Here is a 21690-nt window from a genome sequence, read left to right on the forward strand (position 1 = left end):
ACCAAAAGAGTCTCTTCCACCCTTCCTATTCTCACAGAATCTGTCTGCACAAACGGATGTGTACTGCTTTTGTTCAATGAAAAGGCCCCAATTGAGTTGTGTGTGTTTGTGTGTGTGTGTGGGGGGTGTGTGGGGGGGGGTATGCTTACGCTACATACTGCATGTTGGTGGTAGCGAGGCTTCAGTTTAAAAGAGGAAACTGTATGACATGAACAAGTGTGTCACTGCATCTAACTCCGCATCCTGCTGTCTGCTCGTCGCATAAAATAGTGTTTCATGAAACTATGTAAATAAACATTTATACTATTGGTTTAATGAGCCTCCAATTAGTTTCTAACAAGTTCATCAGGAAGCAAAGATGTGGAAACATTTCACCCAATTAGTTTAATATGAGCTGGCAGATAATTCAGTGTTACTGCGCATTAATATTCAGGAGAGTCATCATGTTGTATTTAATGGTATTTCCAGCTGTAAAATAGACAAAGTGCAATGTTTGGCTATTAGAGAATATTAAAAACACTGAGTTTTGTTTTAGCTTCTTAAGCTATTTTTCTTGTGTTCGTTCAGATGGCCTTCTTTCTAAATTAGAACTAATTATTAATGAATTAATCAAGAAGATACTCAAAATAGTAAATACCAATGAAATGTTAGTATTAGGCAACAAATTATAACTCAAGTATTTGTTGTTTGTTAATTTATGTAGTGAATTAGTGGAACACATCGATTCCATTTGATTAATATTTTTTTTTAAATTATTTTAATAAATACATAAAAAATATTTTTGAACATTTCAGAAAATGTGGGTGTTTTCTCGCAATTATCAGACTTTTAAATAATCAGAGGAAAATGGATATTTTCTTGAAATGTTTTATCAGCACATAAGTTACACCTTAACTGAGAAAAGAACTCATGAGCTTATATTCCTTCAGCTAAATTACATGGTAACATGTTTTAAACAACACATTACTTTTTGAATTAGATAAAGAGAAGCAGGCGGGAAATAACGAAGATCTGCAACTATTTTAATATTTGTAACCATATAAGTAACCAAATAGCAGCACACACAGCAGCTGAAATAATACTTTAGTTTATTATGTACACATAGAAAAACAATGTGAGAAAGTATGAACACAAATGAGAACCTTCACATTGTAAACAAAAACGTCAAACTAAACGCAAGGTTTTACCTTTTCCCTCCAACAGCTTTCACAGTTCAATCAGATTCAGACTGCGTAAATCAAAGCTCTAACTCTGAACCTGTCACTCAGTCGTTGTAGCGCGACAGTTTGAGTCGGGGGATGATGTTCATGGACTGCAGCTCCTGGAACAGCAGCTTGCAGGCGTACGGGATTCGCAGAGAGGAAACGTGGCACGAGGACTTACAGTAGTGACACCTGGGAGATTGAAACGGAGAATCAGACTGTGGACAAACCACTGACCTCTGACCTCAGGGTTGCAATGCCTCAGCTGACCTCCAATGGTTAGTGTTCAACTTACCAGCCGGAGTATCCCAGAAGGCCGCATTGTCCGCACACGTCCACCTCGAAGGCGTCGCTGGAGATCATGAGGCGCTCCAGAAGCAACATGCTCGCTCCGTAGCCGATCAGACAGTCGCGCTCCATCTCACCCAGACGCAGGCCTCCGTCTCTGGAGCGGCCCTCCGTGGGCTGCCTGAAGAGGGTCAGATGCAAAGTAATCAGAGTAAATAGAGTAATTATTGTTTCATCCACATAATCCCAACGGGGCCATGGTTTTACCTGGTGAGAACGGCTCTGGGGCCTCGGGCTCTGGCGTGCATTTTGTCAAGCACCATGTGCTTCAACTTCTGATAATAGACGGGTCCGAAGTAGATGTAAGCCTCCAGAGGTTCCCTGAGGAAAGAGAGATCATTGGTCGGTTTGTTTGGATTGGAGTTTGTCACAACTTTTGCTTTTGTCTATAATTGAAGGATGTCTTGAGAAATCAGCACTTGAGGGTGAAAACATCGGTCACAGGACACCTGAGGAGACACTGAGGCCGACCTGGTAGAAACACACAAAGTGAAGGAGCCCCATCATGGCTTCATTCATACTGGATTGTTACCTCAGCCCTTCAGTCCCTTTTCCACTGCAACACTGGATACACATCACACAGGACTTCTACCCACCATGCAATCCCTTAAGACTCTTTTTTGCATTGTCATTTTTGATGGTTCATGGTTGTATATGCTTACATTTATCTTGTTTAAAACTTGGATAGTATGTGTACAAAAGAACTCCTTCATGAAAATGTTGATGTAAACTAAATTAAAACCGTAAATCTCTGAGAAAAGGGTTCAAATATATGTCAGATAGGACCATTTTTCTTTCGCAAAACTAAAAAGAATGAAAAAAAGCAGCATTTGGAAAGCAGCGGAGATGGTGAAGCGTGTCTGAGATGACAGGCGAGTGCTCCATTACCCAGTGATTCCTGAGGTGACGTAGTCTTTGCCCTGGTAGTTGTATCCATAGCGGATGAGATCCTCGCACACATCCTTCACCTTGCTGCCTCCGAACGCCGTGCCGTAGTGAAACCGGCCGTCCAGGACTCCGGCCTTCCCGGCCAGCAGCTCAATCAACTTCCCCACCTGGCAGGATCAGAACCGATGGCTTTGTTCATAACATACATCTTCTGTGTTTCACATTCTCCTGGCACCAGATGTTGATACCGTGGGTAAGAAGAGATTACACATGTACCCCATGGGTTCTAAGGATGACTGATTTCAACAATTCCTCGGCGGTCCCACCCAGAGGACCCCTGACCCCGTCACATAAAAGGAAACACCTACTCTCATTTCACTCTGAGGCCACAGAAACATCTTCCCCAGCCAACATTTCTGAGTCTTCTCCATGACGACCACAGCGCGCAAACACACACGGCCACTGACAACTGGAGCAGTAAAGATCATTCAAGTTTTTACAGTGCAAGGGACAAAAAGCTGGTGGAAACGGCGCCAAGTTCCATGTCGTTCACATTCAGCGCCATCCTGCAGTTGAAATACGCCGTGCGTGTTTGATAAAACTTCCACACACTGCGACAGGCGGCGGCTTCTTCACCGGCAGCCGTCTCCACGGCGACGGGTATCTGTGAACAGTGAGATTGCCGCGTAGCGCCGTGAATGGACTTGTGCTCTGGAAGCCGATGATAACCCCGAGAGGAGCGGAGCGGGAAGTTATGAAGAGTGACGGTCAAACGATAGAAAACAAATCTACGAGCGAATTAATCTTCTTAAAACCGTCATGCAGAACATTAACGGGTTCCAGCAGCTCAAATGCTGCTTTTCTTGTCATGGAAGTGAAGGTTTAGGGTCTTTTAATTTTGGTTAAATGTCAGACAAAAAAATACTTAAGACGTCACCTCGGACTCTGGTTAAATACAACAGGCATGTTTTTTCTTCTTCTATTTTCTGACATATATAAACCATAAAAAAATCAATCATCTGATTAATCAAGAGAAGAAATCATCAGTAGCAGCCCTAATATGATTGAGAAAAAAACAAGTTAAAATGATTGTTATGAAAGAAATGTTCCAGTGTGTACCGTCATTCTGGAGGGATATCCATGAGGGTTCATGATGATGTCGGGACAGATGCCCGTGTCACAGAACGGCATGTCCTCCTGCGGCACTATGAGGCCACAAACACCTGTTACACACAAAACAATATGTTGAAGTTATTCCCCACAAGTTGCTGATGATCAGACTCTATTCTGCATTTAATAACACTGTAAATAACTGTGGGTCGATTAGTTGAACAAAACAAGTCATCTAAAAGATGCCCCTTTGACCTCTTAGAACTCCCGATGAACATTGATCATTAAAACTGAAAAGTAATAAACCCTAAAAGTCAAAGCAGCCTTTTCCTAACCGACCAAACAGTACCAACTTCTGGGTAACCCTTTAGCCCCACCGAGGCGTGGCCCTCCGACAGAAGGACATTTCCACACTCATGTGGCCGGACAGGGTCTTCTTTTGATTCACATGATGTGGGGGACGAGCGCTGTGGTAGCCAGGAGTTTAAGTGCGAGTGCAAATGTTTGCCGAGGGGGCCGAGGCACTCTTCCCAGGCCACGGTCAACAGATCGCAGGCCCATTTGCAAATGTAAAAAAAAAAAGAGAAAAAGAAGGCAAGAGAAGGAGAGCAGGAAGTGCAGAAAGGTGCTTGGCTTGACAGGGGGCCGGGGATTACACCTCCATGACTTTTTGGTTTAACTGTGAGGAAGTGGAGGGGATCAACTGGAGAGGAGAAATTCAATCTGTGCACGTGGGAAAAATGCACTATTAGCCGACCAGTCAGCAACACAGTGGATTGTCGATGCCGTGCAGGATGTAGTAGCAGGATGTTGACTGGGAACAAGTAGAGCAATTTGTTGGAAAGTCATCTAAGAGCAGGAAGGGAGTGAAAAGGAAACTAGAAAAAGGCGAGTACGGCTGAGCCAAGGAAAAAAGGTAAAAAAGTCAAAAAGAAAAGTTTGAATATCAGGGTAAAAAGCAGGATCGAAGAGGAAAAAGAGCATCAGTAGAAAACGGAGACGGCGATTAGAAAGGTGCAGAGAGAGGGAGCCTAGTTCCCATAGCAGACATCCTCGGTGTTGTTTGTTTTGTGTGAAAGTGAATGATAAAAGAGGCATGAAATCAGGAGAGAAAGGCAAGACAACAGCAAGGGTCCAGAGCCCTCCATCACAGCTCATACAGCCCCACGCTGGCGGCTCGCACAATGGGCCCCTACTACTGACAACCCCGCCGCCCCCTCCCCCACCTCCACAGCTGTGTGTGTGTGTGTGTGTAAATAATTAACTTATTCTGCTCTGGTGACCAGGACTTATGAGACTTGTCATGAGTAGCTGTGAGATCTACTGCTGCGGCCAAATCCTAATAAAATAATAAATCCCAGATTTATGATTCCGTTTGAAACATTTATGTGGGTAATTCTACATTTAAATACCATTTCACTGGAGCAGGAGAAACCAGTTTCCTGAACATTTTGCAATTCTAAAGTGTCCGTAAACAGTGACTGCACAGGGCCACGATTAACCTGACCAGCCGAACATCAGTTGCACATCTGGGAGTTTCCATCCAGCTCTGCCGCTAACCCCCCGGCGACCCCTCTCTCTTCGTCACTATCCGAGACAGAAGACACTGTCCCACCCCGAGCTGACCGCCCACTGGCCATTGCGTTAATGAGGAGAGTAAATTATGCATGGCGCCAGTTAGCTTTTTGATTAAAACATCATACAAGCCCCCAATAGGGGAGGTGCTGCAAAACAATGGAGGTTGTAAACACTTTTCCTCCAGCAGCAGCAGAATACTGCTGGGGTGTAATAAATTTGCATAGTCTGGCACAGGACAAAGAGCCAATTAATTGAAAAGGGCTCTTGAAAGATGAGGACAGGGGGGCAGTGACAGAGCAACAGCTACTGGGACTTGACTCAACAAATGCTGCGGTACAGAGACGACCACGTTTTTTTTTTTTTTTTCTCCCCCCCCCCCCCCAGTCATTTGCAATCTCTCATGACAGTTTTTGGGATTTGGGGCTCTAAGTGGTGGACATCAGCGCCCTGGTCTTCAGCCGAAGGATTTAGGTTTGAGCTTAACGTGCTGGCCTTATTCAGCGAGACAATACTGTCCAAGCGGGATGGAACCTTTCTGTCCGTGGCGACTGCTGAATTTGTCTCCAATCTCTGGCCTCCTGGTCTGCCTGAGGAGGATCTTGATGAGGAAAGCATCTTCAGCGTTGGATGAAATCATAACCTTCTCGATGTACGAGTCTGTCGAGCCCTTGTAGCTGCAGAGGCGAAAAGGCAGAATGGCCAAAGTGAGTCAAAAGTTGAGCGGTTTCTTGAGGTAAAGAGGTGGGTGTGATGCTGGGAGCAGAAGTGCACTCACCTGATGGGCACATCTCTGTACTGGGGCTGGCCTGGCTGGGTACTGCCCTCCAGTGGTGTCTGGGTGACAGTTGGCATGGACTTGTTCACCAACACCTGCTTGTTCTCCACTTTCTCACCTGTGCCCCACACACACACACACACACACGATACATCACACAGCTCATCACGGGGTTATGGTGGCCTGCACAGTTCATTACAGTCGCTAATATGACAGGACTTTTACCAAACACTCCTTTTCTCTCTGAGATACAAAATAATCTCAGTCTAAAATCAAGTTCTGAATAATCCGATAATAGCAGACATGCACCAGGATGTGCAGAACCTATTTATTTATAACTCTGAACACCATGAAAACATTCCTTTTTTAAATTTTAAAAGTAACTGATGCATCCTGTTGTATTATAATGTATACTAGCCCATTACATCATTAGAGCGGTGAGGCCTAGTACATAGCAGCAAGTTCTGCTGGGTCTCACCGGGGGAACAGATGCCATCAGCGTCCAGGATGTTGTGCCTCCAGATTGGCTTCCGCGTTGCAGCATCCAGCATGGGCCCCATCACCTTGTCAAAGGTCTGGTTGGTGTAACGCCGCAGGGTGCACTTAGCGTTTTTATAGACGAGGCACCGGCCAAATCCTGGAGGGAAACATAAGGATCAATAAATGTCTGACCTAAAAAAAAAGACATTTGATGCATAAACACTAGAACCCTGTGAAACCGACGACATGCAACGTCACCTCTGTCCAGCGAGGCTTTGTTGAGGATTAGAGCGTCCTCAATGTCGTAGCCGCTGTAGCTCATCACGGCCACAGTGGCGTTCTGACCAGCAGGCAGCTTCTCAAAGTCGATCAGCTCGATGGTTTTGGTTGTGACCATGGGCCTCTGAGGGTACGCCAGCAGGTACATCAGAGTGTCGATGCGGTTCCTCTGGTTGTAGCCAATAGTACCTGAAGAGAGGGGACGTAGAGGTGAACCACTGCTAATGTTTGCATGCTTCTGTGAGCCACTGGACGGATACGTTGATGTATTTATGGATCCTGAGTTTGCTGCATATCTTTATTCATCTCAAAGTTCTCGTGTCAACATTATGCAAGGGAATAATATAATACAATAAATTGTGGTCTTTAAACTGGACATACACTACAATTACGCTGTCTAAATTGACAACGATAAGCAAGCAAAAACAGATTTTTGTTTGCAAGTTAAATAATAAACACTCACTTCTCATTATTTAACTCACACAAATCCTGAGGTTCGCTGAGACTATTAATGGAACATCCTCCATGTGCTGTGCTAATACACATTATCTAGATATGATATGACCTGTGTTCTAGGATATGTCAATGCACACAATTTGTAACAGTCTATAAATCAATTATGGGAGGTAAATCCTCCCGTTGGGTGGGTCGTGGCTGAGCCTGTTTAGCACCATCTCAGTGGCTGTGTCGTGGTGTAAAGCCTCCATGGAAGCCTTGACATTTGTCAGATGCTATTACTTCACAATCAGGCTACAAGCACAGTCTGTGATAATAGGCCCAAGCCACACAGCCGGATTTGCACATGTATGGGGCTGTCCACACAAACCAGACAAGGCAGAGGATATTGGCCCGAATATAATTCCAGTCTGTGTTTTTGTAATAACGGGGCAGCGGGGGGAGGGGGGGGGGGAAGGGCGGAGGTGACGGACGGAGGTAAAGCTGTGTGCGGGTGACCGCAGCTCTTACGAATGTTAGCAGGGCCGTTTGGGGAAGTTTTGGTTACCAAGGAGCTGCGAGTGCGCACTCTGTGGTCTTTCGCAGCTGAGCACACTGACCCCCTAAGCACAGCCAGAGCAGACACAATGAATTGCTAATGACACTCTGGGTGACTGGCAGGGAAAGGGCCTCCGCACACACACGGTACAAAAGAGGACCTACGCAAGCGCCCCATGTTTGATGTCCATGTGCATACACACACACACACACACACACACACACGAGACAAACACTCAATCACACACACAAATGCATTCTGACAAGAAGTAGAGCAGGAGCAGGAGTTTTGGGGCAGACGAGCCAGCAGGCTGCTTCTATCTGTACCGTTTGTTATTCTAATGTTCTTTTGAATGATTTTATCTCGTGCAAATAAAACCAAACTCTGAACCAGCAGATTTAGGAGGCTGAAGAATAGTCTTGATATAACATTCTTTGCTTTTTTTGTATGCATGTGCAGAAGTAAACACTGTTGCTTTGTGGAGGATGCATGAGAAGAGACCTTCCTGCTGTCTACAGCTTCCTGTGCAGCCGAGTCTTACCCATGGCCTGCTTGCCCATAGCACACTGGTAAGTGTTCCTGGGTGACTGGTTGTGGTGAGGGTAAGGAATGAGGCCGGCGCACACCCCGAGCAACGTGAAGGGCTCAATCTCCAAATGTGTTGTGTCTCTGCAGAAAAGAAAACAAATAGGATTGTGAAACAAGACAAATCTGGAGAAGGTTTTGGAAGTTTCTTGCGTTTCAGGGGAATGAGGTGCCGCTCACTTGCTAATCATGTGTTCATAGAGGGCAATGTGACAGTCATTCTCCTCGTTGACGTCCAGATACTCCACCAGGCCCTCGTGCAGAAAGTCTTCAAAGGTTCTGGGGGCACAAAAAGTCTCATTTCAAGACAAGTTTTATAAAGAAAAAACTACAAACAAATAGCTCATCATGAATCACAATATCACCTGTAGCCCTGTGACAGGTCTTCAATGTGTTTGTTTTTCACCATGGGTTGTCCCCTCTTCACTATGATGTACGGCCTGATGGAGAACACACATTGGAGCAGAAAGATGTGAACGCTCAAGCATTTACAATGATGGTTTCTGAATGCCTTGTAGGTTTGAACTTCCCCCACCTGCACAGACGTCCCCCATCAGAAGAGATGTAGACGCAGCGGTCGGTCAAGTTGGTGGAGATTGACACAAACTCTGTGATAAAACCTGCCCTGCGCATCAGTCTGAAGGTGCTGATGAGCTTGCGATGGTCCCGAATCACACCGAGAATGTTACCTGTTGGATGACAGAGACAGACGGATATAGAAAACGCACACTTTCAATTTAATCAAGTGAACCCAAAGTTAATAATTTAATTTAATTAAACATTCTGCAAGTGTTGGCCAGTATGAGAGGACACCAGTCTAAAAGGAAGGAAGGGCTGTGAACCTCGAACGCATGCAAGTGACCGTACACTAAGGTTGTAACGGATCAAAAATTCTCTAAATCCGATGTGACGTCTTCAAATTACATTTTGTCCATGAAACGCTCTGCACTGCAAATATGGGCTAAATTCTGAGTTACAAACTCCCATTCGCAAACTTTAAATGGAAAAAAAACCCCAACAAAAAACAGTATGTGTGTACAGTAATTTACTCTGAACTTGGCGACCGGCGGAAGCGAAGCTCAAGCCGCCTGCAGCTCGTATCGAGTCTGACAGACGAGTGAGCAGAGAACAGAGGAGACACTGTGCTCTGCCTCCGTGTGAGCCACTGAACACACTCTGAAGGGCTTTGACACCTGCTGCTACCAACTAATTAAATGCTGTGGCAGCTAATATAATTTGACAGTTATCAGTGGCGAGACAAACAAATACAGTAATTAAGGGGCCAAGTTCTGACTCAAGAATATTACCTACTGCTGCCATTAAATTAATGATTATCAGCCTCCCTGCAAAACACACAATTGCTTCTTGTAAACTAAACAGAATATTTTCCCTTTATGTTCAGAAGCCAGGCATTAAAAAACAAAAGGGATTCAACTTTCTTTGTTCTGAAGCAACAGCCTCCACGGTTAGTTATTTCTGTGTTCGTGGAGTTTTACCGTTGAGGAAGACGAGGAAGACGCTTGGATAGGAGAGCTCCTCTCCACACAGCAGGTTGACGTCTTCTACTCCCAGGTTGAAGGCCAGTTTGATGATGGGACCATCCTCCATGTCGGTGGTGATGTGGGTCATCAGCGCCAAGTTCTTCACTAGACCACAAGCCTACGAGGAAAAAAAACAACGGTACCAACCATGAACTGATGCCAAATGATAAAGTTACATTACTTTGTCACTGGGGAAATTCAAAAACATGATATAGGTATTTCTCAGGTAATATAATAAATACAATTCTATAAAATAACATGTTGTCTACTCATAATTGACAAATGAAAGGTGCAGAGTAATTTCCTTTTCAAAAAAAGTATTGAATTGTGCCTCCCATTATATAATTGTGTTACAATTTTCATCATTAATTTACACAATGAATGATTAACCACCTCCAGGTTACACGTTCTGCACAAAACATCATTGCTGAAAACAACACCACCAAATCTCTGGTTTTATCTCATTTCAGACGTGCATGTTCAATGCATGCTTTAGCAGAAGGTGAGATGTAGCTGCTGCAGGTCACTCACCTCTCCCTCAGGTGTGTCGGACGGGCACAGCATGCCCCACTGGGACGGCTGCAGGGAGCGCGGCCCGCTGACCTTCCTGGTCTTCTCAAACTGCGAGGAGATTCTCGTCATCATGCCGAGAGCCGAAATAAAAGAGAGACGAGACAAGACCTGGGTGACACCCTGACGGTCCATCTTGAATCTCTTCAGAGACCAGTTGCCCTGTGGTAAGACAATTCACTACCATTAATCAACCTGCCCAATGCCATATTCTTAATAAAAACTAAACTGAAAAACGATTACAAAAACAGTTTTAGCGACTGAAGTAGGGTCATTTCAAATAAATCATTGCTTAAATGGTGGAAAACAGTTTTAATATTTGATGCAAGTAAGCCGTTTATGGTCTGCGACTCGAACGCACTCACAGTGGAGATGGCATTGACCATGCCGTTGGTGATCTGATCCTGCCGCATGTGCTTCACCACATCAAACTGAGCGGCTCTCTGCTTGGGGATGATCTGGTCGGCAATTTTCTTCAGCTCAGAGTTGAACTTCTTAAACAGGTCTTCAAACAGCAGAGACAGGAGCTGAGACAGAGAGCAACGATCATCAGGAACCACGTTTCTAATCGACACAGTCCCATCTCCAGCCAGCAAGAACACGACTCATTTCAGAGAGACGTTATTCTTCATGATCGGACCCACTGGCGGCTCACATATGCTGCTGCCTTTAATCAGTGACGAGGCGGGCTTCCAGTCAGATTTAATAACCAGGTATGCCAGCTCACTGATAAGCCTGACCTGGCCTACGGCCGAGGTCCCCGTCCTCCTCCTCCTCCTCCTGGCTCCTGGAGGAGGCAACCTCTCTCACAGCCCCCTCCCACCCTGCGCATTAGCATACATCAAAAACAAACAAGCAGCGCTGCGCAAAATTAATAAAGAAATTAAGCTTCCGTTGCGCAGCCAGGCCAATTAGTTGAATGTCAGGGAACCATAATTGGAGAGTGAGGAGAGATTGCTGGCGTGGTTAGTGTGTAAGCCCCCTATTGAAAGAGGGGTCTGTACCCCCCCCCCCCCTCCACTCCTGCTCCTTATACAGAGCAGGTTGGGGGGGAAATTAAAGGCCTTAAGACAGCAGTAATTACATTATCAGAGCCGGGCCTGCGGATTAGCTCAATCGCTCCAGTCAAGGCAGCAATTCTATTGTCACGGTGCTGAAAAATCCCCATGCTTTCCTCAGCCTCTGGATTTTGGTGCCACTGCATATCTCTCTCCTAACAAAGCCGGGCACACATACAGGGTGTGGGGGGGGGGAGGGAGGGGGGGGGGGGGGGTTGAAAACAAAACAGGGAAAAACCAAGCTGAATGGAAATAATGAGAGTCTTATTAAAAGAAGGAGGCAGGAACAAAGATGCAGGTGAGAGATCAGGGCTGCAGCCGCTGTCCTCTGGTGCTGTGACCCATTCGCACTAAAGCAGGCGAGGGGTATTTGTTCTTTTCCACATGTGTTTTGTTGTTCAGCATCTTGCCTGTTTTCTTTTCCAGCAAGTAAGAAAAGGTAGAAAGCGCCTTTTCACTTACAAAGACCCGAGTCAACAGGGTGCCTTTTAATGGCACAACAACTGATTTCCGTTTGATCCCTTGACTATTTCACTAATGAAATGGACTAAATGAAGGCTTACCTGCCCAGCCAACTCAAGACGTTTGTTGCCATAGTAATCTCTGTCGTCCACCTTGTTGCCCCCTTGAGCCAGGATCACCCTCCGAACCATAACAGCCAGGTAAATGCACTTTGCTCGAAAGTTAAACTCTTTGACCTGCAGACACAATGATTAGATTTCATGAAATATACCGAGCGCATCGTGGGATTCTTGTCTGTCCGGTCACTAACGTACAGGCACATGTGTGAGGATAAGAGATGCTAAAAGCTCTCTGGCCTCCTCCATCTTGGTCTTCTTGGGGCCTCCCCACATGCGCTGTCGGCGCACTTTATTCCCGAGGTAGCGCAGGGCCTGAAACACAGAGCAGCATTTACAAGCCATTTCAGGGAGAGCGGACTGCTGATGCAGATGTGAGACACAAAAATAAAGGGGGTTCTTTTTTTTATCAGATTTGATCTAAATCATTTGCAGAAAAATGTACAAAAAACCTCAACTACGCACAGACCTGCCCTCCCAATCAACACAACTACTTGGGTATAAGAACGTGACAAAAAGTCATTAAAAAGATCTAAGTATATCAAATTCAAATATTTAGAAAAAAAAAATAAGTTTGTGGATTGATCAGCAAATGCATCATTGTGACACAAAAAAAGGCTTTGTGGTTATTGAACATTCTGCAAATATATTTTAAGAAATATTGGATCAGGAGACCAAATTATTAACTACTTGTATTATCCCAATAAGGCATTTAATGCAAACTTTCTGTACTTTTAAGAAGGTATTTTTGGGAGTTTATCTCCTAATGTCTCCCCTTGAAGTCTGACAGTTTGAGATGAATTTATTTGGTATATAAAATGTATTGAGGTCCACTACCCCAAACTGATCAATGGTTCTTAATATTTGGGGAACTTTCTGTGTGCAGTGCAGAAAACACATGGACACACACACACACACACACACACACACACACACACATCTGTGTTTCTCTGGAGGCCGCTCCTGAACTATAGAGAAGGTCAGAGGATAATGAGACAGAAGATGTTTTTCAAGACCACCCACCCTGGCATCGCAATGCATTACATTCATGCATTTCCCTTTTATATTATGTACACATAAAGAAGGTAATTTTGTGTAGACAAATGTGATTATCTAATTCAGAGAAATCATCAAATATATATATGAGAAATACATTTTAAAAAGGAGTAATTTTGTATATATTTATACAATTAAAATTACTGCTTTTAAAATACATAAACATTATAATATCGTGAATGTATTGATTATATTTTCAAATCAGATTTCTAAGTATATATATCACAAGAATAAAAAGATGACAGGCAAATATAGTTTAAGCACATTACTTATCATAATCTGATAACAATGTTTCTTAAGCCTTATCTGCCTTTAATTATATAGATTTAGGCCTCATTGTGCACATTACAATGACCCAATGAATACCATGAAAAGACATGATGGAGGCTGGCAGCCAGAGGAACACGAGAGCTGCGCACACTGGTTGCTAGGAAGCAAATATGGCCTCATCAATGCATCAGCGGTTCCTCTAACAACATAATCTTTAAGAAAAACCAAATTGTGGGACTGCATTCATCTGTAGATGTCAAAGTAAACAAGAATGGACCAAAAGAAACATGACTGGCTGGAACAAAACCTCAGTCAACAGGAGCTGATTGTTTCAGTGTCAAAACAACGTCTCTGCAGTTCATGGGAATATCATTGCTGGCTGATGATGATTCAATGATATACTAATAAGATTATCATACTAAGCACTGTATCGTGAAAGCTTAGTTACACAAAAAAAAACACTGGAGTTATTTAGTTCTTCATATAATGCATAATAGAGGAACAGCTTTCAACATCTTTTTAATCCATGAAGTCATGACGTATACTTCAATAGAAATCCTCCTCAATATTGTTACACTTTCAGAAGTATGCTTGTTCCCTCCCTCGCTGAGAGGCGGATTAGATGACCTCTGACCATGAAGGTGCTTTGCTTGGCACAAACACTGGAGGGAAGCAGCAGAGCGGCGGCTCTCGCGCTTTCCAAAAAGATCACTAATTAACAAACCACATATCGGTGCTATAAAATTACTTTAAAACCAGAATTGAAAATGACAGCAGCGGTGGTGGATTTAGCGGGAGGAAGGTGACTTTGAGTCTCCGTCGTCGCTGCGTGGTTGCCAGGCGACCGACGGAGACTGCAATTAGCGAGCTTTGTGCCACGTTCACACAAAACAACAGACTACAAGTCGGGTTAAATGGAAGCCATTGAGTGACGCCCGGCACTTGTCGGTGTGAGAGGCCACCAATCAAAGTCGAGCTCTGACGCCCTCATTGACGTGAAGGGTGAACCCGTCGCATGTTTTTGTTTAAACTTGCTCGGTTCCATCAAAGAAACGTGCCATTTATTTAACTAAGACCACTTGGGAACGTTTTCTCAACGAGTCACGGGCAAACTTGGTGGCCTTTGTTGCTTTAGTGTGAACGCTGCATTCAAGTTGCTGATTTTCTAATTGTTGAAAAAGCCACCAAGTTCATCAGCTTCAAGTTTATATCTGCTGCACAGACACCAACGGTGTCCATCTCCCATCTCCAAATATTGCTCAACAGGTTTAATATGGGGCCGAGGTCAATTCAAATAGTGGATCTTACATTTCCACATAAGTCCAATGAATGTGTTGTAAATAGATGGTAAATAGACTGTCGCACAGCGGATTTGTTAACTCTAAGTTCATGATGATGTCATGGTTATTTCTATAAGACTTTTAAAGATCCCACTTCATTTGTTTAAGATTGTTTCTTCTGGTTCACATTTATTTTTGTATGTGCTTTACAGGCCTCTTCATTTGTCTCCTGATTTTTGCAGTTTTCATTTAATTATTTTCTCATGTTTGTTTTTTAAACGATGCTCAATAAAGACTTATGTTTGTTGGCTTTGTGGGTTTTGATAAAAAAAGATATTCCTTCCTTTAGCTACACTAACTATTATGTGTAAAATGAGGGGATTATTCCTATGATTTGATCATTCTTTTCAACCACACATGAACCACTTGAGGTACCTGAGTCTGAGTGAAGATCTGAGCCTTCTGGCACTCCTCCAGGCTGGGGGCGAAGCTGGCCATGACGTGCTCCTCTGTACCGATCATCTGCACGATCTCCTGGTCGCTCTCTACGCCCATACCCTGCGCCAGGCACATTTAGAGGAACCAGTGTGGAGTGATAAATATTACATTCATGTAGCTACACGAAGAGCTTTGAAAGTAGGTGAAATGTACACAAAGTAGACCCTCTGCCACTAGTAACTAGAGGTGAACCAGGGGGCATGAGGAGGAGCAACTGGGAGTCGTAAGGTGTGACATTTGTTTATGGAAATGTGAAGCGGTGGGAACAGATCCGTCAGTAAGGTTGTTGGGGGGGGGGGGGGGGGGGGGGGGGGAGTCATCCAGGATATATAAACAGAGAGAAAGCATATCCACCAGTGCCCTGTGGATAATGACTTCAGCTCCAAACACTGGAGACCCACAGGTTGACGTGTTGGGAGGGATTTGTCCTTATTAGAGGGAAGAAGTTAATGAAGCCAGCCGGTCGACTGACATTTTCATCGAGCGCAAAGAGCGACACATGAAAATGTGTCATTCGCCATGAATGTGATGATGAATCGCTGAAACTGACTTCTAACCGCACACTAACCTGCAAACACAACCTAGAAAAAATGCAGTATGCATTGTCCAAGTAGTGCAAAAATCATCTATTGCAGATACTAAACAGGATTGAATCATTCAAAATAATTTCATCTTATAAAGTTTTTTTTTTCCTCAAGCGACATCATCGCTAGAGGAAAACTGCTCTAGCTGACCTGTAGCACCCCCTACAGGAGGTTCAGTATCACTGCGATCATCAACAACTCTTGCACCTTGAAAATGATGGCGATGGGGGCGTCTTCTGACAGCGTGTTGTGCTTCAGGTAGAACCTCCCTTGTTTGACAATCATATTTGTTCTGCTTTTCTTCTCATGAGTGGAGCTGAAATTGAAGACAAGTTTTTAAAAAAAATCAAAGCAGGCAAAAATCCAGAAGGTTTGACAAAGAAAGCTAAATGTTTCCAAATAACATACAATGTGGAAAGTTAAAAAAGTAACATTCTATGTAAATCAATCACAGTGGATTCATGCTTTGTTCATTTTTCACGTGATTGGATGTCTGATACAAACTCCTACCAAAGCATTCCTATTAGTTCTAACTGATCTTGATATCATACAATGTCAACTTTAAGCATTAACGGTTTATTTTCTGATGGTAAATCTGTACCCAAATCCCACTCCCTACCTGATGGACTGTAAAGAAAGTTCTGTAAACATACAACAGATACTTTTTTGACGTCTTTTTGACGTTTTGTGTGCTTCACAAGCAGTTTTAAAAACAGACAGTCCCTTGAAGGGATGATGAGTGGAGAAGCTGTGACTGTACCTGGTCACTGAGGCTCCCACGGCTCCCTTCCTGTCCTGCTCCACAATGATCCGATTCTTGGACAGCTGTTCCTGGATCAGAATCACTTTCTCCTGACCCTTTACAATAAAATACCCCCCTGTGAAGAAATACCACATGGGGAGTATAAATCACTAACAGCAGAAATAAAACTATTGGTAATTGTGTGTTATTGCTCTGATTGTGAGTCATCCTTTGTGCACCTGGATCCAGAGGACATTCATTGAGTTTAGAAACCTCCATGGGCGTCTTTCCCGTTAGAACACAGTTTGAGCTCCGCAGCATAATCGGCATCCTGAGAAAAACAAAGTAAGTTAAAAAGTGTAAAAATAACTTATAAATTACTTTATACTAGTACTTGATTACCGTCATATTCGACTGTGTATTATTTTGAATTCATTATGGAGAAAAACTAGAACTGAAAAATTACAGTTCAACATAATCTACTTCATCTCATGCGTTTACAAACTCTTGATCAATTGAAATATATGGTGGCTTTGTGGCTTTGTTTAACGACAACTGATCAGGCTCGTGCAGTTGCTCTCATCACACCTAATTCAGCAAGAATCTGCTCATCTTTTTATATTTTGTTTACTGAAAAGGGATTTTAAGAGAAGACAACACAAGTTAAGTTATTGATATAAAGTTGGTAATTTAAGGAGTGGAAGTGTACATTTCAGATAAATTAAAAAGGAGCCTGGAATTAACAGTGAGTGAAGGATGTTTTATCCAGACAGATGAAATGTCATCATAAACTTAATCTGGGCAGGAAGAGACGACGATACCTTCCGATGGGCAGTGCATTGCGGATGATTCTCTGACTGCCACGAGTGTACTCTATGTCCACTGTGATGGGCGCTGAATAGGTCATGTCTCTCAGACGGCACTGTAAAGACAACAGGAACAACGAATGAAATGTCTGGACATCTTAGGGCGCCATATGTCGCATTATAACAAAAACATCCATAGCATTCTAATTAGCCAAAACAATAAATAGGGTGTTGATATTACACAACAAACTTACCTCATGAGGAGATACTGGTCTGGTTACGTTGAAGCTTTCTTCCACATCAGGCATGCCAACGTAGATATTGAGGTATCTTGCAAGGAAATCATTTAAAAATATTTTTAACATAGATCAATATTCTCAACACAAAGCGCTGTGTAACGCGTTGGATTATTGTCGGTAAAACGAAATGATGTTCAAACTACGTACTTGAGGTACCACATTGGATCAGCATCACTTGTGATCTTCTCGTTTGCTTTCATTATTTTCTTTATCTAGAAAAACGGACATAAACAACATGAACATATGGACATAACGATACAGCTGTCCACAAACTGGAGTTAAGAGTTGTGTTTCACCTCAACATTGATGAAATAGTTAAACGAGTCGATGTGCTGTTTCACCAGTCCTTTCACCTGCAGAACGGATTGAGCAACAGGTCAAAAATTGAAATAAAAAATGTCCATGGGGGAGTAAATACAGATTGTGGTTTATGTGGCACTGATACAATTAGACTGATTACTTGATCAACAGAGAAAATCGAAATAGAACCCTTTCATTGCAAATAAATAACATCTATTGCTTTAAGGTATCAATATGTTATAGGCAAAGGTTACAGATAATATTAGTCTAATTTCTGCATTAAAGTGAAGCATTTTAATCTTTAGCTTTAAGGCAGACAGACTCTGCCCTCTGATTAGTTTATCCATGAATAGTATACTGGTTGGTATCGCAATATAGAATAAGGCTATTTCATGAAAGAAGATTTATAGGAAACATGAAAGATTTAATTCAGTTTTGGATATTTAGGGGACTTTTGTTGACCGGTTACCTTTAGAAAAGCTGGTAACAGTTTCCATTTTTCCTGTAAAGTGAAAAGAAAATACATAAATAAATACATCAGGTTTTACTGGATACTTTATTAACCAGCAAAGACGCTAAACGGTTTACACACTTTATGAAATTAACTGCAAGTTAAACTTGACATAATATTTTTAACTCGCCAACTGACATTTCAAAAAGCGACTGAAACCGTGCACGTGAGTTAGGTTCACGCGGCCTTCCAGAAGCGGTTTATTATTATGACTCGGTGTGTCTGGTTTGTAGCGATAGCCACCGCGCTAACGTGAGCTCCTGCGCTCGTGGAGGGAAACTCTCGAGTCGTCATCTGCACGCGACTCACCGCCACAGTGTTGACAGGAGCCGCGAGCTCCTGAGGAGTCAAGTCGTTAAACTCCGCTCCGAGCACCTCCATGGTTCGTCTCCGGCGTCCCGAGGCGAACAACCAAAGACTCGGCTCACACGGGGGGAGTGATGGTGTGTGTGTGTGTGTGTGTGTGTGTGATCGTGTCGCCGGAAGTGGCCGCGGCGTGCGCCCCTCTCTGGTGTTACGCTGTAATGGGTCCGGGCGGAAGGAACAAAGTTAAGTGTTCCGCATGTTGTCATTTTCCGTTGCTGAAAAAAGAAACAGGACAATCTTCTGCAATAAAGTTATGGAGATCCACATGTGCATTATTGTAGGTGTGATTATCTTATGAAGTGTCTGAACAAACTCATCACTCAAACTGTTTTTTTTAAAGCTTTAGGCACATTTAGGTATTGTGGATTCAAAGTGCTTTAATTGGAAAATACTCGGATTTTGACTTGATTTACTTTATAGTCAACAGGATGGGAACAAGCAAACCATGCATGGCCTCACGTCCAATATTTGTCTTTATTGCACTGAATGTACTGCAGTCTCCATTCAAACTAAAATGTCCAATTACAGTCAGCATTAAGGGACTTAGTCATTCTTCAAAATTAGCAATTTGTTGATACTTGAGAACATTAGGAATGATTTAAGTAGTTCTTCCACATACAATGTCCATCTTACAATGAAAGTAATTTTAATGCATTACAAAGGTTGATTTAAAGGACAGTTAATAAATGACCAAATTGTTCACTTTTATTGAAATAGCATTTTCATCACAAATAAATCATGTTTACAGAGGTCTTCAAAGAAATGAGATGTTTATACATCTATTTCCTATACTAAGAAGGTCTGTGGTCTCTCTAAACCCCAGTTTGTACCTGAGCTTGTCGAGCGTGAACAACGATTACACATCAGCCCGAGTGCTGTGGCGTAACATGTCTGCTGTTGCTGCTCAGCAGTTTGGGGTACGCCGTCCCGAGGGAGCGTCCATGTCTGATGACCACCAGCTCCATCCGACACTGGTCAATGTTGACCAGCACCGTGGTGCTCCGTTCTGTGTTCATGAGAAAGACGATGGTGAAGATCGCCATCTCAAACTCTGGGCTTGTCCCGATGAAGGCACTGCCAACGGGCTTAACCAAACCATGCCAGCTGAACTGGAGGTTCAGAACGTGGTCGTCTTGATCGGGCTGAGGGCAGAAACGCATTAAACGTGCATTTAGTGGAGAAAAGGAGGCAGACGGAGGCAGACTGTTATGTTGCTACAGAAATAAAGGCTTCTCTTGGTCTGATGAACTGGTTCACTCACTAAGTCAAGGCTCCTGGCCTTGTATCCTTTGTAGTCCAAGTGCATGCTTTTTTCTTGCAGGTAGAACTGGATCCAGTTGTGAAAACCGATGATGTCTGTTCCAGATTTTGTCTCTCCAACAAACACATGCTCGAATCCACAGGAGTCCACACTGCAGAATGTTTAGGTTTAGGGATAGCAAAAAATGAAATACGACCGAAACACAAATCACAACATTTTACACAATCAGAGATCAACCCCTCGATGGCTTCCTGTACTCGCACATGAACAGACGCACACAGCCATCGCCTGCTGCCTGGCTCTCTCACCCCGAGTTTCTCTGCCGGCGGTACAGGTTGAACCAGATCAAATTCAGCTGACTCTTAAAGCGCCTCAGGTCAGAGTTGGACTTTGCTTTGCTCACCAGGTACTGATGAGCCCGCTGTTGACAAATCACACGTTATTTTAGAATGCATTGAACTGGGGCTGGTAAGACAAAACTCTTACCAGAGGTCATTCTGCAGTCTCAAAACCACAAAATGCTGTGAAACAAACTAGAAAGAAGAAACTAAAATACTCAGCATGTATTGCACACGGTACATCGTGTTCCTACTCTGGGAAGAACCAGGCAAACAAGCAAGGGTTGAGGTGTTGTGCAATAGAACCAACAGTATCAGAAACGAGTAGTTGAAACACGTTACCTTCATGACCTTTGTCTCTAGGACCGCAGTCAGGAAGAGATCAATCTCAGTCTCTTCTTCTGCTGTGACTTGCTCAGCCACCCCAGTGGACCGCTCATAGTTGTTCAGGAGTTTCATGAAGCCTGCAGCGCAAAATAAAATGTCCCCATTGATTCCAGTGAAGTCGGCAAATGAGCTGGCATTTTTATTTCTAGAAAGATGAAATATATTGACATATGTTGCTGTCTGGTAGAGACACTTACGGGAGTACGTGGTTGTGTTGGCCAGTTTGTTCTCATTGACATTGGAGAACAGAGGCTGTAAAGCATAATCCCGCACAACGTGGCTGCCTTGGTTTACAAAGCTGGCTCTACCCTGGACAGAACACACAACACATGTTTGTGGAAGCAGGAAATAGCACGAGAGTAGTCAGCAGAAGAATATGCTCCGTACCTGAACAGAGATGTTGTAGTCGGTCACAGGAGTCAGGCGGTTCTCATCCAACCTCCACAGCTCGTTGAAAATATCGGACAGTTCCTGGTTAACAGCTGGTCTGCTACACAAAGTCAGAATACAGACAAATAAAATATAGACAAATACTGGCAAACTCAATAAACCCATGAGAAATGTGTGATTGGCTGCTGTACCTCTGTGCATCGAGTCCACTGAGACACAGAGTGAGGAGCACCAGGAGCCCACAGAACCTGTACATCACAGGTTTGACACATTGTCTATAAATACAAAGAGTAGAGTTTGTTTTGGTCTATTGTCTAGTACTGACATCAAATAACTTCAGAAACTTAACCTGTCTAGATAAGGAAATTATTTTTATTAGTAATTGGTCAAAAATATACAGACCTTGCAGCCATGATGCCTCGTCCACAAGTACAGCTCAGACTGCAGAATCCTTCACTGACAGCAAAGTCCAAACCTGGTTTAAATAACATTTTATTGCGCAAACCTGAACCAACTCGCTCTGATGTGCAGTCTTTGTACAGCCAGCAGGGGGCGCTGCAGCTCTCGGACTGAACGCAGTTCTCCAAAAACGTGTTCATGAACCTCAAATGCAGCC

General features: G+C 43.5%; 2 protein-coding genes across 5 annotated transcripts; both read right to left on the reverse strand.

Annotated features, from left to right (window-relative positions):
* Nucleotides 1–1006: 1006 nt before the first annotated feature.
* On the reverse strand, nt 1007–18906 carry polr3b (polymerase (RNA) III (DNA directed) polypeptide B). Its single transcript, XM_037450502.2, has 28 exons — nt 18642–18906; nt 18291–18323; nt 17818–17874; nt 17669–17733; nt 17477–17552; nt 17238–17338; nt 16656–16747; nt 16435–16552; nt 15882–15990; nt 15028–15150; nt 12185–12301; nt 11972–12106; nt 10716–10877; nt 10312–10512; nt 9736–9898; nt 8775–8928; nt 8605–8679; nt 8420–8518; nt 8196–8323; nt 6640–6849; nt 6380–6538; nt 5902–6019; nt 5658–5800; nt 3558–3661; nt 2439–2605; nt 1758–1871; nt 1498–1671; nt 1007–1394 (listed from the first exon to the last, which is right to left on the reverse strand). The coding sequence occupies exons 1-28, from the start codon at nt 18711–18713 to the stop codon at nt 1265–1267; spliced, it is 3399 nt and encodes a 1132-aa protein (XP_037306399.1). The 5' UTR covers nt 18714–18906; the 3' UTR covers nt 1007–1264.
* Nucleotides 18907–19153: 247 nt separating this feature from the next.
* On the reverse strand, nt 19154–21623 carry endouc (endonuclease, polyU-specific C). Of its 4 annotated transcripts, none has more exons than XM_037450509.2 (8): nt 21477–21623; nt 21266–21349; nt 21072–21171; nt 20882–20993; nt 20640–20761; nt 20268–20380; nt 19960–20110; nt 19154–19840 (listed from the first exon to the last, which is right to left on the reverse strand). In XM_037450509.2, the coding sequence occupies exons 1-8, from the start codon at nt 21563–21565 to the stop codon at nt 19562–19564; spliced, it is 1050 nt and encodes a 349-aa protein (XP_037306406.2). In that variant the 5' UTR covers nt 21566–21623; the 3' UTR covers nt 19154–19561. The 4 variants fall into 4 exon arrangements, with proteins under 4 accessions (XP_037306406.2, XP_037306405.2, XP_037306408.1 ...); XM_037450508.2 differs by having other exon boundaries at nt 21072–21174; XM_037450511.2 differs by having other exon boundaries at nt 21266–21322; nt 21477–21616.
* Nucleotides 21624–21690: the final 67 nt, after the last annotated feature.

The sequence above is a fragment of the Pungitius pungitius genome, chromosome 6 (genome assembly GCF_949316345.1).
Source record: "Pungitius pungitius chromosome 6, fPunPun2.1, whole genome shotgun sequence".
In the NCBI taxonomy this organism is placed as follows: domain Eukaryota; kingdom Metazoa; phylum Chordata; class Actinopteri; order Perciformes; family Gasterosteidae; genus Pungitius; species Pungitius pungitius.